General features: G+C 34.2%; 1 protein-coding gene across 1 annotated transcript in view; it reads left to right on the top strand.

The window, feature by feature from the left end:
- Positions 1-4,664, top strand: part of Smp_157590 (putative protein VTS1) — a gene marked incomplete at both ends in the record, with an annotated part of 52,693 nt that extends 48,029 nt beyond the window's left edge. The window contains 2 exons of the mRNA XM_018795002.1: positions 1,641-2,175; positions 4,005-4,664. Coding sequence (XP_018649358.1) covers positions 1,641-2,175; positions 4,005-4,664 — 1,195 coding nt within the window. The remainder of the gene's footprint in view (positions 1-1,640; positions 2,176-4,004) is intronic.
- Positions 4,665-18,503: the final 13,839 nt, after the last annotated feature.

Genomic DNA, 18,503 nt, shown 5'->3' with positions numbered 1-18,503 from the left:
TGAACTTACCTCACCTAAATCCATTATATTGATAAACTTCAAATGTAATGTTTTTCTCCTTCATAAAATGAAACTTCATTTAATATAATATGAGAAACAAACCAATTCTTTGTCTAGGTCAATGTGTTTAAGTAAGTTGGTCACTGAATAGGTGATATTGTCGCGTACACACCAAGTCCAATTGTTTTCTTTTTTTAAACAATAAGAAACAAATACACTACTACTTGAATACGCTCACATCTTCTTACAATAATGTACTGTTTTTTTTTGTATATTCATTGCAAGTTAAAGAGATGATAATTTTCTCGTGTGAAATAATAAACAATTATTTATATTCACAATGCTTTTCAACATAATAGATTGTTATTCACATTCAATACTTATCTAGGTATAATCCAGTTAATTATATCCTAGTTACTACTATTATTTCTAACAGAATCATTTCAGTTAGTAATAAATAATAGTATTGATGATAACAATATATATCCTACTGAATAATACTAATTAATAACTAATCTATATTGATTAAATCACCAAATTAGGTCATGATTGTTTGTCACATACACCATTATCCATAATTGCATTAACTAATTGTTTGATTCATTAGATAATTAACTAAATCGCCTATGATACAGCTATTTAAATAGTTAAACTAAGCGTAAAATAACCGCTCTTGTAAACAATATTTGTTTGCTGCTGTAACTTAGCCGGATTTAAGTTACATGTAACTATGTTGACTATGCTGACACTCAATATTCAGGTTCTGTAAATGTAAATGCTACCAAAAAATTTTATAAATAATTCAACTTGTGTTTGCCATAATCAAATTTATGTGTTCGGCTCTGATCTATGCTTTTTTTATAAGTTCTGTTGTTACTATCCTGGTTCAAAAACTATAGGCACCGTGGAATGTATGGTTAACGTGCTAGCTTAAGAATTAAGGCTGACTGCCTGAACTATTAAGTTACATCATAAATACAGCTAATATGTGTCTCTGTGCTTGTATCAAAATTAATCTAGGTTGCTTAAGTTAAAACTAACATTTTGTAAAATTGTTTATGCACTGTGATATTTAATTGTATATTTTTAATATTGTCTTGTTTGGTAACCAAAAGAAATTTACTTAAAGCTAATTAATGCTCTTTGTTTGATAGTTCGGACAACCTTAATCATGAAAGTTCATTGCATTATAATCGAAATTCAATCAATCAAATCGATCGGGAACATCTGATAAAATAAACACTTTTTTTGCCTCGTTTGCAATTGGTTCACACGATCAATAATTAAGAAAAATGACATTTTAAATGTAAATATTTTCTTTAGATTTATCATAGTTAAACTTTAGTTAATTCATTTTTTTCATATTTGTCTTAGTGATGTATTATAGTTTTTCCACTCTTAGTCACCAACTTATCTATTTCTATAATGATGTAGGTGCATTATGTCATAATATTAGAAATGTTTTCATTATTAAAGATTATTGAAAAAAGCAGTACGTATATAGGAACTATGAGAGGTATCCATATGGTTTATTTGTCGTTAATATTGATTTTGGGAAATTATTGCCATGAGTTATATATTGAAAGTGACCTAAAGGTAGATTGATTATAAGATCAATTTTTCCCCTTATTTATTTATAGTCTGAATCTTCAAGCTACTTCAGAGCATGTTAGTTGTGCCACTGGATCATCTATGAAATCTGTTACAGCACATTCAGTCAGTGTGGTTACTACTAAAAGCAATGGTGCTTCAACAGTCGACGATCATAATGTCAAGTCTGCAGTTAGTCATGCCTCAAGTTTATACGCTCCACAACCATATGCAACTATTAATTCCGATACGAATAATAATATCTCAAATGATACGAAGCCAACTTTAAACGGTTTTAAATCTGTAATGGAAGATGATTCTCTTAAGATTACGAATTCTACTTCTATATCTTCACCTTCAACTATATCAACTTCAGATTCATTTCAATCGCGTATTAAACCACCTTCATTTACTGTAAAAACATCAGATTTTAACAAAATAAGCACTACAAAAGTAACTTCTACCGTTAAAGTTGATGAATCTTTCAATCCCAACCATGTGATACAGAATAATAATAACACAGTGTCTAATTCATTTCATACACCAGAAAGTATTAAAAGTCATAGTAAAATAGATTCTCCAGAAGTAAGTTAACTTTTTTTATACCGAAAAACTGTTTCATTCAATTAATGCTTAACTGTTGAATAAATTAAATCGTGATATTCTGTTAGGACTTCATTTATAAGGACGCTTTAGAATGAATAACATGGCAATGTGTATTTCCCCTCACAGAGTCTGATCAGTTACAATCATTAACGTCATCAACAAGAAAATACAAACCGCTATCAATTAAATATTACATTGGAAAAAAGCTGCAAACCGAAGTTATATATGGATAATTACAATTCCTGCATTTGTATTTGGCTGAAGTTTGTTAATCAGGCTGACGAATTAATTGCGAAGAGATATTTTGAATTACTTATTTATTTATATGAACACATAAATATTGGTACAAGGAGGCACCTATTACATACGCGCGACACTTCGTCATTCGATTTATGTAAGGGCTAGGCTGAGCCTTCGACCTAAAGGTCTGATCCACACGGCAGTGGAGCAAAGTAAAGAGATGCAGTTCCATGGTAACCGGTGACCAATAATTGGCTCATATGCGATTTGTTCCTTCAGGATCGTGGAGCCCATATGCACCATTGGTTTGGAATCAGGGTTTTCCAACTCCCCTAAGTGGAAATTCGCTTTGCTTCCTCTCAATTTCGTAAGCAACATCTTTTCCAAGAGAAGGCATTGAGTAGAACTTTCATGACAGTGGCTGTATACGCGTGGCCATGTGAGAGCGTTTTGAAAAAGAGAGAGCGGACTCTCCCTAACTGATTTATAAATTTTTTGTTCAATTATGTTATTTACTTCAAGCCATGGAATCATGCTTTTAGTGACTTATTAGATGCAGTAATCTACTTAAAAATAGAAAATGATTACATCATGTAAATTATTTAAAAGTATCAAGTATCACAAGTGGGTTGTGTAGCAATATGTTGGTAGCGAAACTAGAATTTATGGAAAACCTTTTGTCGACACTTAATTGACCTTGAGAAACTTCAATCACTTATCAAGTTCAAAGTAAGAATGTAAATTTACATGAGGAATTAAGATTGAAAGTTACCATTATAAGTTATTGTCAGAAATTAGAGTTAAGGTTTTCGTCGCGAACTGACATCGATAATGCTAAAACATTAATCAACTCTATGGAGACTGAATTTCACACGAAGTCCAAGGGTCGCTAGCTTAAATTCGATTAATCCGTCCATAGGTTGTAGTCCTACCGATTCATGGTACAGTGAAATATCTCACATGCTACTTTTACACACCGAGTTCGAACTAAAACCATTGAATTACTACGTTCTCTGTATTGCAACAAAAATTCCGATTTACGTATTATTTTTCAAATATCCAAGAATCAAAAACTGTATGAAAGATGACATTACAAAGTTTAACAAACTGAAATATTTTTTCTCAATGATTTTGCAATTTATTCTTTTTGGTTTACTAACACATTGTCATCGAAAAAAATTCTCTTCGTTAAATCATCTTTAGTTCTTCAATGAGTTTCCTTCATTATTATAAACTTATTTATGAAAGTTAATTTTAGTTGTAAACCAACAAGATTGGTACCCAGCAGTTTGCATGAAAATCTGAGACTTAAATATCTCAACTATTGTTCGCTTCAGCTAAAAACACATTTCCTCTTTATCTCACATTAACCTGATTGAATCTCTCCATGGAAACCAACCATATAAATCTTTTTTGTTTATAACTTAATAAAACTTGTAACAACTATACTTGTACATTTGTGAAAAAACGGCTAGTTATATTCTGGATATTTCCATAATTTTTGGCGGTAGGTGATTAGATAGCAATTTATCTACTGTTTCTCTGTTAATCGTTCCTTTTTTTTGTAGAAAAACAATGCATCGAGTACACCTCCCATCTCATGTTCTGCGTCAGTAACTGGAATTCGTCCTCCAAGTGGTATTAAAGCTCCATCTATTACTCCAGATAAAATGAAGCCTAGAATTACTACTAATGGACATACCAATCCTAGTGCCACCGACACATTATTTACGTCTACACATGATGATATGACATATAACAAAAAACAAATTCCCACAAGCGTTGAACCAACCTGTGAATTGATAAAAAGACAAGAATCAATTACAGAGGATAGTTTAGAACATCCTAGTAGTTTACCTAGACCTCTAGGAATTTCACCTTCATCTCACGGTAAAGTTCAATCTAAACTTCGACCTTTATCAGGAAATTCACCAATCCCTAATTCTGGTATACCTGCGCCGTCTATAATGCCGCCTTCTGTTAGCGGACAATCTCATATGCCTGTACCGATGAATAATACTTCTATTCCTCTGCCTAGTGGAATAAAACCACCATCTCGTTCACCAAAGTCTGCATTAGCTAAGGTAAGGTTTTTCTTCGTATCTGGACGCTTGCTTCATAGTATTTTACGTTTTTCTGTCAGTCATTTTCTTCGTAAAGCTGTAACCTATTGGCTATTACACTTCCAATCATACTATGACCGACCAGTAAAGACTTATGAAAAGTAATGTATTCTTGCTTCGTGCTTTCTCCCCATGACAAACACTCACCGGTAAAATTCAGGACTAGTATTCAATATCCAATTCCGTAACAGTTTTTATATAATTAATTTTCAATGATCCTCTTTGAGTTCGTTAATGTGATATGAAAATATTGAAAGCGTTTACTAATACAGAGTACTTAGTGACCAAGTAAGAGACTTCTAAAATAATATCTATCAATTCTAATTGTTTCATTTCACATACTGAAAGTTAATGATTCCTGTCATAGCATTACCTAAGCTTTCCTTCAACACCATTAGTCAGAATCAGTAATGAATATGTCAGGCCTTCGCATTGTAAAAAGTTTTCTTTGTCAGAAGACAATACGCTAGTGAATAAAATTATAAACGAAGTATATATGAGGTCTGTATTTAGAGATTGACAAAGAATCCACGTTTTTTTTTGTTGTACCATTTTTAACTGTCATCTGTGTGACCTTTGATATATATATATATATATATATATATATATATATATGGTCATATTCGAGTATTCAAAGTTACATTTATCACTGGAGAGAAAACTCAGTCAACTTATACTGTCGTAGAAATCTGACTCAACATCGTCCGGTACAGTCTATCACTACCGCTGTTAATAATTGTACTATTTACCGTTCAGTGCAATGAAACAGTAATTTAGAAGGTGTTCCTGACACCTAGTCTACATTATATTCAAACTATTTCCAATAATCCATTTAAAGGTTTCCTGGTTTTCAGTGATTCTTCAAAATCTTGACATTGTGTTCGATTTCTGCTGCATCTGTATTAGACTAGACAGTCAGATATCTTTAATGTCTTAACATATTGTTGGCTGTAAAATAATAATGCATAGGTCGCGTCTTTAGACAATAAAGTTCTAAATAAATAAGGTATTCAGTGTGAGAGGGATTTGTGGAGATTGTTAAGTTTCAGAGTTTACATTATGAAATGACCTTGGTTAGACAACAGTTGAGAACTAGTAAGCATTAGACATTTTTGTTTCGTCCTAATATGGGCTTCTCACCAGTACACATCAAAAACTCCTGTGGAGATCGAACTCAAAACTTTCGGGTTAGCGCCTGACCTCTAGACCACTGGTTTGACATCCAGTTGTACACAAGTTTAATTTCACCTCATGTTGTTGCGTAATCATCTAACGTCATTGTCGAGTGACTGCCTCACACCGGACATGATTGAACTCTATTGATTATGATTTCTCTCTCTAGAACTCCGGCAATAACTCAAAATTAGACACTAGTGAGTATAATATTATTTTTAACAGTTGGACTCACGAGCCAATCTAAGCTAGGCCACTATTGAGAGCTTAGAAGCATTGAAAGGTCGTTTCGTCCTAATATGGTGCTCCTCACTAGTGCTCATCCACGATACCGTACTAGGACGAAACGGCCGTTCAGTGCTTCCAGTTCAATTGTTAAAAATACTACAATCGCCACAAATCCTCACACTGATAATATATTATTATTAGCTTAAAGGGTTTATGGAGATTGTTTAGCCTCATAGCTTGCACTGACTGAATATCTTTGGTTCAACCTTCGGTGGTATCACAGAATCACATTGCTGAAGATTCCCACTTGAGATTAGAGCGGTCGTCTTGTGCTTCCTGGCTTTCAGTAATTGTCTAACCAAGGTTAGTTCATTATATAAAATATAAAATGTTTGAAAATTTATTTTCCTCTTGTTATATAATTATTTTATACTCAACAATATACTTTGTCTGTTTTTTTTGCTTACCCATATTTTAGTGATAACAATATTGAGTTATTATTATCTGACATATAATGTTCAATGGTCCAGAAAATAATCAAGAAATAAACAGTCTATTAAACAAAATCGCTTACAAGATACATTTCAATTTGTTTCCCCCCCCTTCTTATTTAATTATTATTCTTCCCTTTGAACAACTCTCATTCGACAAAATTTCAGTATTATTTATTTATTCCTTAATTGTTCTGTGTTTATTTTTAATCCTTTCCTTTTTCTAATAATGATAATATTTACCAAATAATTTTTTCTAATGGTATACAGATTGTGTTTTTTTTTGTTTCTTTAACTGTCTGTTGTTCTATTCCTTCGTTTTCGCAAGTTTGATTGTTCTCCTCTCTCTGTTTTCTTCTTTAACTTAATCATTTTATTGAAATCTAATATTCATTTAAGGTTTAAATCAACTTGAAATTACTTGACGGTGGCCACACCCACTTATATATATATATATATATATTGAATGTGCACTAATGAAATCACTTTCAGTCAACTAATGAAATCACTTTCAGTCAAAATGGTGGATTATTTATATATCAACATGAGACAGAGAGAATGACTTCCTAGTTGAACAGTGAAGTTATTTCATATTGTGTCTATGAGAAATTATTTTACAAATTATGACCATTATAGGAGTACTATTGCACATTTCGAGTACTTCTCAGAATTAAAACATTGATTTAAACTTTTTTTCGGTTCACTTTGTCTTGTGGATGAGAATATTTTCATTAAACCTTATTACTTATACGTATATACAGATTTATAAGTGTTTACGTTTTTTTGTTTGTGCGGCGCATGTGCTTTCTTTCATTATACAGCGGTTGTATAGACCCTTTTTTTCATTTTGAGATGATGTCAGTCTTCTCTAAAGAGGTGTGTTTGCTCTGGATTCCTTTTTTTGCAAAAAAATCAGATAAACCATTGATCACTGGATGAACATTTTTTGCTTTTTTGTTCTAACTAATCAACTTATCAAGTTTTACTACTTCTTCTCTGAAACGTATAAGATAATTTTATGCCTTTGAATCTAATACCTATTTTAGATGTTTAATTTTAAAAAGAAAATAAACTTGATCAGTATTTTGTTTTGTTTGTTTCACAATAACAAACTCGAAAACTTTTTCGACGGTACCTTTTTTTATTTGTCATCAAAATCCATTTCAAACGGCTTTTTTTTCCTTGCAGCTTCCTTTGTCAGTGTCATCTGATCACTACTGACCACACTTCAATTTTGGACTGTGTTCCCTTTTTTTCCTGACATGCATTCACCAGCGATCGTATTCTTTTCTACTTCTTTAAGAGAGCTTATAGGAATTCAAATTGTAAACAGATTTAACAAAAAATATAGGATGATTTTGTTCTCATTCTATCAGTAATTCATTTCTCTGATGAGTCCACAAATTGTGCACTATGAATAAAAACATATTCATTGAAGTTGGTTTATTGTCCAAATATATCTAATATATGAATTAAATGATAATATATTAAACATATTTTTTTATTTATTCATAATCTTTAACGAAATTCTGTATGTGATTAACTCTTTCCATTCATATCTGACTGTAGCTATTACAGAAAGGTTAGCTAATAGTGCAACAAAAACTACAGAACTGAGATCAATATGTTCAAATGTTTGATGCTTATTAACTAAAAAATGTAGCCTGTTCGATTGACTATTATTAATTGACATACATGTAATTATGCGAATATCTGAAGATTCACTCTCATAAAGCTATCCACGTTTTCAGCTGTGATGTAACCTCTGATGGGAACTTGTTTCTTCACAAAAATATTTGCCTGTGACCTTATGGCGATATCGAGGCAATTCACACTGCATGCATGTATGCTAGAAGAGATTAAATTCCTGTCTTAAACATCAAAAGGAGGATTCAAACAATCAACACACATGAATTGAACTTCACCCGAATGAATGAGCTAGTGGCTATCTAAACTAATAAGCTAAGTTGATAACGTAATGGCGTTTGATGCAAACATCACTGGATCTGAGTCCCGTTGAAAACAAAAACTCTGGGATCCAGGCACACCCAGCTAATGGATCTAAAATAGGACAAAACACGCGTCTGAGATTCCACTGTTAGCGATCATCTAAATTCGCTTATAAAAGTATGTGTAGTTGATAATGATTTTACATCTTTGTTAATCTAAGACAATTGATTACTGAGATAAATGTCCAGTGGATTAAACTAAACCTGGAAAATTTGAAGGTCCCCTAATCCTTTTCTATAAATTTCGTTCGGCCTCAATGGAATCAAATATATGTCATTATATTATGTATCACATTTTTACAATTAAGTTACGAAAGAAAAGAAATACTATGATGAACTAGTGTACACTTTAAATTCTATACATCTTTTTTTCACTATTTAAAAGTTAATAATCAGCGTCAACTGGATAAACATGTAATAACAGAGTGAGAGTTTTCATGTGTTACGAACAGCATTAAAACCAACATTAAGTAGATATGATCACCTTTGATATGAATTTCCTTAAGGTTCTAATTACATGATATATTGGATCGACCAACTCAGAGCTCGACAGTAACTTAATGATAACAAATGAACACCTTAATTGTGAGTGAAACAGACTATGAATTACTGAACTCGAATTTAAGGACTTAAAAATAGTATGGTCAGCACAAAACTTGAAAGCTTTGGATTTCATCTCTTATTGTTACACTTCTAGGGATTTTGAATCGGACGTAATACATTGTTAGTTATTTTGGATAAAACTACTTATGATTTGTACAGAATCTCCATTAACGTAATTACGCCTGTTACTCTCAATAGAACATAGGCCGCCGACCAGCATTCTCCAACCCACTCTGTCCTGGGCCTTCTTTTCTAGTTGTATCCAATTCTTGTTCATTCTTCTCATGCCTGTCTCTATTTCTCGGCGTAATGTGTTCTTTGGTCTTCCTCTTTTCCTTTGACCTTCAGGATTCCATGTGAGGGCTTGTCATGTGACGCAGTTGAGTGATTTCCTCAAAGTGTGCACAATCCACTTCCAGCGCCTCTTCCTGATTTCTTCTTCCGCTGGAATCTGGTTTGTTGTCTCCCACAGTAGGTTGTTGCTGATAGTGTCTGGCCAACGGATCCGAAGTATCTTGCGTAGACAACTGTTAATAAACACTTGTATCTTCTGGATGATCGCTTCCGTAGGAACCTCCATTAAACAATATAGTAAATACTGAATGGATAAACCTTTTTAATTTCATACTCACACAACTATTAATTTTTCAGCTTATACAAATCTGCATTAGTATGTTTAGTACTTAAGGTGAAATTATTATTATTAATGTTACAATTGTATTTCTGGATTCTAAAAGTGTAGTCGTATATTATTTTTGTTAAGGTTATGCTAGGTTCTCTTATAACCAGGCCTACTAAGAAGCCTATATACTATTCACTTACTAGGTTTGCGAAAATTCCTTGACCACATCAGATAAACATACTTTTCCTTGTAAGAAAAATTTACTTAAAGTTCTCAAGGATACAAATCTTAAATACAACATTGTGTTGCTCAATAGTGTTTATTTCCACTCTAGTTTCAGACTAAAATCTTAAAATGAAATAGCTTCACATTTAAGAATATATGTAATCATTTTCAAAATCAAACAACTTTGTAATGAAGCAATAATTCAGTAATGTCAATAGATGAACATCACATTGTATCAACAATTTACAGAAGTTAGAAACTTTTCTCGTTGATTACTAACTTTTACTAGACTTCTGCACGATTAAATCTCTCTTTTTTAAATATCAGTTACAGTTTGTGTGTGTAGTATTTACCAGTACCCCTTAATCTTATAAGTAACACAAGTAAATAACATGACTGATCGCTATTTTTTCTCCTCTCTCTCTCTTACGTTTATAATTCATTCTCATCATCTTAACGCTTTTGGTCATTTACCAAACATCTTCAGTATGATTGTCACTCGTGATTTACGCAGAATCATCATTTCTGCCAAATTATTTTTCAGTTACTTTATTTTCACCGAAATTTCATGTTAATGTGGATCACTATTAGTTGTCACTTTTTGTCAATCGAAGTTTTAGTTCCAGCCAATTTCATCTCCCACTCTCTGTCACTTTTGAGTATCACTATTTTACCACATACTGTGACTATAAAAACGGCCTCTATTTGGTTAATGTTAACTACGTCTCTACAGGTTACTTTTATTTATAACTCAAAAGTGTCAATCTTATCCATTGTTAATCTTGTTCAATATAGTAATGGAATTGTAAACCTATGAGATTGGATATCATAAAACACCTGTTATATTCATATTTATCTTCAGTGATTTCATATTATGCACATTTATCTATCCCATTCTTAAATGTAGTTAAAAGAAGCTTAGAAATTCTTATAGTCTAGATATTAATTTTGTAAAACATCTTCGTGGCTACAGTTTTCTAATTTAATAACACTGAAGCTAATATTCCAAGGTATGCTCTATTGACTGATTGCATTGAAATTCAAAATTAAATAAATACACGTTAGATAGAAAAATTCTGATTTTATATTTCTTCCTGGGTTGGCATAGTTTGAGTGGCTGGATATCGCGTGCATTATGTTGAAGTGTTAGGTTGTAAATGGTAGTAGATAGTCAACTGTGAACCTAGGTCTGCAACATATACCTTGCTGACAAGCCCCAAATGGTATGAAAGAGGTACACAGAGCTTCTTGTCGATCAGCTAAAGTCACTTTGAGCCAACTGTGTTTTGAATTTATCATTACCATTCGGCCCCGCATTGATGAAGAATCTTTCACACCTTCTCTGATTACGCTCCTCAAACCTGCTGTTCAATAATTTTTGTTTTCATTCCCATAATCTTTGTTTAAATTTGTATTTTATAGAGTTATCCCACTAACACTGACCTCAATTCAATAATCATTGTTAAGAAGTTACATAGGAAAATTCATTGCCTTAAACTAGTGAAACAACTTTGACGACTTTTCGAAAAATAGATAGCTAAACCACTATCAAAACCTGAAAAAACTGGACATGTCACAAATTATCATGCGGCTCCCCGACAGTGTGCATCCACGATCTTACACATAGGATCAAACCTAGGATCTGGAGCCTTCTAGTTATCAATGCTGATCTAGCTTAGATCAGTTTGTTGTTTAAACCATGGAAATTCTGCAATATTCACAAAACTATATGTTAAAGACAATTATTTGAGAGAAAAAAGGGCGCACCTGGATATGTTTAGAACTTATTTCTATTACATAAACTAATTTCTTCTATTAAATATATATGGTTAAACTTTCAGAATATAAGGTTTGTGTTAGGGCGAAAAAAGTTCGTCTTAATGTAAGCCTCCAACCAATTAAAATCTCAAAAGTGTACTATTCTAATCGATTCCATAACACGGAGAATTTCTAATACCGTATTAGTTGTGTATAATAATCCTTATTAACAAATCATTAGGAGTGTATGCTATGGTTTACAAATTTAGATTTTATGTATGAACAAAATAGCCCGCTCTTCGGAACATACTTTCATGTTAGTTTCTGTATAGAATTACAAATCATATTACTTCAACTTCTCAGAAACTACCATACAGAACAATTCACCTAGAACTAATAATGTCAATAGCAGTGAAAAATCTAAAAATGAACAATATCTAGGTTAGATAGATTGTGGATGATCGCAGAATGTAAAACGTGTGTTTTGTCCTGTTTAGCACTCTTCCTCGTGATATTCATGTACTACAGTGTTAAAGTTTATACTGACGTTCAAATACAGTACATTTTGCCAAAGGGTGAGTACGTTAAACCCAAAACCATTAAGTCCAGATAGTCACTAGCTTGATTAAGAATTGCAGATCCAGTAAAAAACAAGGGTATTTTTAAAGACTTTATCAGTATAGATATAGAATGCAATGAAAATACCAGAGTTATCAGAACTATGTGATGTATTACCAAATACATTTCGAACATTCTGATCACGCATATACTTCTTAAGATATCATACACCAAAAAAAGAAGATAATAACTCTAAAGGGGAGGATGTCAAAACGATGTGAAAGCCACGCTGGATAATAAATCACTGCTAACAGGATAGGTTAACATTAAAGTCAAACTGCTTTAAAAGACATGAAAGTGATTTCAGTTTACGTAAATCCAAGGCCTCGATAAGCTTTATTATACACACTTAAGCAATTTTCTATAGCACTACTAAGGCTGATTTGATATCGACCCTTATGACCCGTCTCAACCGAATGTTCTGCAAAGAAGTAAGATTTTTGTCTATTCTGTAATCTTATTTGACATTTGGAATTCATTTGAAGTCGTAGCCATTAAATTATCCATTTCTAATTGTAAATCATGATTTCTCTCCCACTTACATAGGAGAGACATACACGTAACGGAGTGCAACACAATCGTTAACATCCTGTTTGAGGTTTTGGTGAAACACTGACCGTGAGTTTTCGATGATGAGTTGGGTAGCGTAAAATCTCTTACTGGTAGACCTTTGTACCATTCAAAGCCTATTCATCTGAAATGAACGGTCTTAGAATAAAATTTTCTCTAATATGATACAAAGATGATAATTTTATAATTTCATGGGATCATCACCAACTAAGTTCTCCATCATACTGAATTCACATACTCTTGTGTCGGTTACACTACACTACTTACTTATCAACAAGTAGTTGGATTTGCATTTCAATTAATTTTAAATCTGTACGTTAAAACGGGTGTTGCCTATATAACTTGGTGATATTTGTTTTCACCGTATGAAATATATCTCTTCAGCATGTTTTCGTAACATGCACTATGTTAAACATCATTCGATGTCATATATCAATTCCCTACAGGTTGTTCAATATACCAATCATAATTTTCCATTTACGGTTTATTTTATTTATTTAGGTGATTCATTTAATCTTAACTGTAAGTTTAGTCACATAAAAAACACTTGGAAATAACATGATTGAACATTTGGATTATTACGCTTTTTACTTCCAGAAAAATTCTATTCTTTGGCTCCATAATACGTCTTACATATACTCTCTACAACTCCGCCTGTAGCTCCTCTGGGGGTTACTGTCGGTCCCAAGCCCGGGTAAAGGAGGAGGGTTGGGCATGGGGTTAGCGACCCCATCCCGTAGAAAATCAACTCGCTAAAAAAACACTAACCAGAAAAAATCATTCAAACCATTTAAACTCTGCCCTGGGAGTAGAAGGAATAATTATGACGTCTCATGATGAAAGCCGAGTTCCTTCGAAAGTCATGAGGCCGATGCACCTCCTTACAACCAGAGCGACAATTTTTATAGGTACATGGAATGTCTGAACAATGTAACCGGAAGAGTCTTCCAAATTGCTGCAGAAATGAGAAAATACAACCTGGAGGTGCTTGGAATCAGCGAAACACATTGGACGCAGGTTGGACAACAACGACTGTCTTCAGGAGAACTTCTGTTATACTCCGGTCATGAAGAAGAAAATGTCCCACATACACAAGGAGTTGCATTGATGCTGTCCAGAAAAGCACAAAATGCACTTATAGGATGGGAATCTCATGGACCAAGGATCATCAAAGCCTCCTTCAAAACAAAGAGAGAGGGCATTACAATGAACGTCATCCAATGCTATGCGCCTACCAACGACTACGATGAAGACGCTAAAGAGAAATTCTACAATAGGCTGCAGTCGATCTTCGAGAAGTGCCCAACCAAGGACCTGACAATTCTGATGGGAGATCTCAATGCTAAGGTTGGAAAGGACAACACTGGATATGAAGACGTCAAGGGACAACATGGAGTGGGAGAAAGGAACGAAAATGGTGAGAGATTTGCAAACCTATGTGCCTTCAATAAACTGGTCATAGGTGGCACCATATTCCCACACAAAAACATACACAAAGCCACTTGGATTTCACCGGATCACACTACACAGAATCAAATCGACCATATCTGCATCAACAAAAAGTTCAGGAGGACGATGGAGGATGTGAGAACCAGAAGAGGAGCTGATATAGCATCCGATCATCATTTGCTGGTCGCCAAGATGAAACTAAAACTCAAGAAGCACTGGACAACGGTGCGGACAACATCACAAAAGTTTAATACGGCCTTTCTTCGAGATGCTGACAAACTCAACAAATTCAACATAGCCTTCAGCAACAGGTTCCAGGCCTTTCATGATCTACTCAATGGAGAGGGAACTACCATGGAGAGCAACTGGAAAGGTATCAAAGAGGCAATCATTTCAACATGTCAGGAGGTTCTGGGCCAAAAGAAGCACCATCACAAGGAATGGATCACTGTTGGTACACTGGATAAAATTGAAGAGAGGAGGAACAAGAAGGCAGCAATCAATATCAGCCGAACAAGAGCAGAAAAAGCCAAGGCACAAGCCGAATACACAGAGGCAAACAAGCAAGTGAAGAGGAGCATCAGAACCGACAAACGTAAATATGTGGAAGATTTAGCAATGACAATGGAAAAGGCTGCAAGAGAGGGAAACATGAGACAACTGTATGATACAACCAAGAAACTTGCTGGAGATTACCGTAAACCAGAAAGACCAGTGAAAAGCAAGGAAGGCAAAGTAATCACCGACATTGAAGAACAACGAAACAGGTGGGTAGAACACTTCAAAGAACTCTTAAATCGACCAGCTCCACTGAACCCACCCAACATCGAAGCAGCACCCACAGACCTCCCAATCGATGTTGGCCCACCAACAATTGAAGAGATCAGCATGGCCATTAGACAAATCAAGATCGGCAAAGCAGCGGGACCAGACAACATCCCGGCAGAGGCACTGAAAGCAAATGTAGCAGCAACTGCCAAGATACTACACATCCTCTTCAGTAAGATTTGGAACGAAGAACAAGTACCAACAGACTGGAAAAAAGGACTTCTGATCAAAGTACCAAAGAAAGGTGATCTTAGCAAGTGCGACAACTACAGGGGCATCACTCTTCTCTCAATACCAGGAAAAGTCTTCAACAGAGTATTGTTAAACAGGATGAAGGATTCCGTGGACGCCCAACTTTGAGATCAACAAGCTGGATTTCGTAAGGATAGATCGTGCACAGATCAAATCGCAACTCTACGTATCATTGTGGAACAATCAATCGAATGGAATTCATCACTGTACATCAACTTCATCGACTACGAGAAGGCATTTGATAGCGTGGACAGGACAACACTATGGAGGCTTCTTCGACACTACGGCGTGCCTGAGAAGATAGTCAATATCATACGGAACTCCTATGATGGACTAAACTGTCAAATCGTCCACGGAGGACAACTCACCGACTCGTTTGAAGTAAAGACTGGTGTAAGGCAAGGTTGCCTACTCTCACCCTTTCTCTTTCTTCTGGTAATAGACTGGATCATGAAGACGTCAACATGTGGAGGAAATCACGGGATACAGTGGACAGGAAGGATGCAACTTGACGATTTAGACTTCGCGGATGATCTGGCTCTTCTATCACAAACGCAACAACAAATTTAGGAGAAAACGACCAGTGTAGCCTCAGCCTCAACAGCAGTAGGTCTCAATATAAACAAAGGGAAAAGCAAGACTCTCCGATACAATACAATATGCACCAATCAAATTACACTTGACGGAGAAGCTTTGGAAGATGTGGAAACCTTTACATATCTGGGCAGCATCATTGATGAACACGGTGGATCAGATGCAGATGTGAGGGCGAGGATCGGCAAAGCAAGAGCAGCATACTTACAACTGAAAAACATCTGGAGCTCAAAACAATTGTCAACCGACACCAAGGTTAGAATTTTCAATACAAATGTCAAGACAGTTCTACTGTATGGGGCGGAGACGTGGAGAACTACGAAAGCCATTATCCAGAAGATACAAGTGTTTATTAACAGCTGTCTACGCAAGATACTTCGGATCCGATGGCCAGACACTATCAGCAACAAGTTACTGTGGGAGACAACAAACCAGATTCCAGCGGAAGAAGAAATCAGGAGGAGGCGCTGGAAGTGGATTGTGCACACTTTGAGGAAATCACCCGATTGCGTCACAAGACAAGCCCTCACATGGAATCCTGAAGGTCAAAGGAGACGAGGAAGACCAAAGAACACATTACGCCGAGAAATAGAGACAGGCATGAGAAGAATGAACAAGAATTGGATAGAACTAGAAAAGAAGGCCCAGGACAGAGTGGGTTGGAGAATGCTGGTCGGCGGCCTATGCTCCATTGGGAGTAACAGGCGAAAGTAAGTAAGTAAGTAAGTATATACTCTCTACAGGCATTACTGAGATGCTGACATAAATTATAGCACATTTTATTTTCTAAATGCACTTATCAACGAAATCATAAGTTTAATGGAATAACCTAAGCTCAGCATCATACAGTCACATGTTTTACAATGGGAAATGATTAAATTTCCAAATGTTAACCTCTGAGATTCTGCATTACATACACAATAACTAAAAACTTATGTTTTAAGTAGTATGAAACTATAAAAATCAGTAGACTTTCAATTTGTTTGTATTAATGCTTAATCCATACTCACTAATATAAAATATGATCAAGTGACTAGTTCTCGCTGGAACTAAAAAATTCTTAGATTATCAATGAATGAACAGATATACAAAACTATCATGGAAGCATTCTTATTTTACTCAGTAAAATTACATAACTCTATCAAAGATATAGGCTCGAATAAAAATATAACTAAAATTGATATACAGTATGACTGATCAATATCCAGTGGCATCTGAAGGTTACTGAATCCTTAACAAATGCATTAACTATGGAATATTGAAAACATATAGCAAAATAAACTTTCTTTCCTTTTGGAGATGGTAAACGAACTAAAGTAATAAAAATGCTGCTCAAGAGTTAACTCTTAAAATATCACATTAATTGATATTTTAAAAACACTAAGAAATAAATCAAGGTGACATATCAATGTTATGCTGCTTTTTGATCATAGGTTTTCTTGAATGAAGCTTGACATTCTTATTTTCTGTCATAATGACCCAGATATCCATAATTTAGATCTAAATGATATGAAGAGCTAAAGGTGTCCACTAATATGAGGTTCATTAGTGATATTATCAATCAGTTTATACAGTCTTGACTAATTCTGCCAGATTTCTGTATAGAATGCTGGTTTGTTGAATTATTGATTTTATCCTACATTATCAACAGTCCATGTAACTAGGACGTCGTAAATCATGTCATTATTACTAATAATAATAACAATAGTTTTAATAAGCAAAGATGGATAGTGGCTAGCAGTGGAATCCAGGACGCGCGTTTCGTCCTATTTGGGACTCATCAGCTGGATGTACCAGTTGCAGTCCTAACACATCGATGGGAAGATTCAAACAAACAATACTAAGTGAATTTAATAGTCTTAATAGTTATATAAACCGAACAATTTAAAAATGATGTGTTTTTTACCGTAAATAATTGACTAAAATAGTCTTTGATCGGAAAGAGTATATGATTATGACGATAAGAAGCAATCACGTTTCTTGGCACATTGGATAAAGTTTTTCTTATTCAAGATATCATCTGATTCTTCCGAAAATTAATAAATATGATATTAAATGATCCTTTTTCGGAGTAGAAATATAAATCTGTAAACAAACTGTTTTGCTCTACCAGTAGTTATATGTTTGTTTCGGAGATCAAGCCATTGACATATACTTACTTAAAAACAATGCTACAAAGATGTTAAATTCACCGATCATTGTAGTTAATGATCATTTGTTCATGATAAATATTTCAAACCTATCATCCATCCATAAATTCCGGACTACAAATATTGTCTAAAATTCATAGTTAGCAAAAGTGGTTTTTTGTGAGCTATGATGAAGGTACTTTCCTTTACGAAATGATATCTACTGTAGAAAACCATTAAACACTAAAAAGATTTCGACAGCTATTACTCCCTACCTGAGGCCTCTTGATATTGAATAATCCTTCGTAGCAAATATCAATATCTTCATAATTAACGGTATTAAATCTTTTAGACACATATGATTTTAAAAAAATTCAGCTATGTAGTTGAAATTC

Source organism: Schistosoma mansoni, chromosome 1 (genome assembly GCF_000237925.1).
Source record: "Schistosoma mansoni strain Puerto Rico chromosome 1, complete genome".
Taxonomy (NCBI): domain Eukaryota; kingdom Metazoa; phylum Platyhelminthes; class Trematoda; order Strigeidida; family Schistosomatidae; genus Schistosoma; species Schistosoma mansoni.
This window is presented reverse-complemented; position numbering and strand designations above follow the sequence as displayed.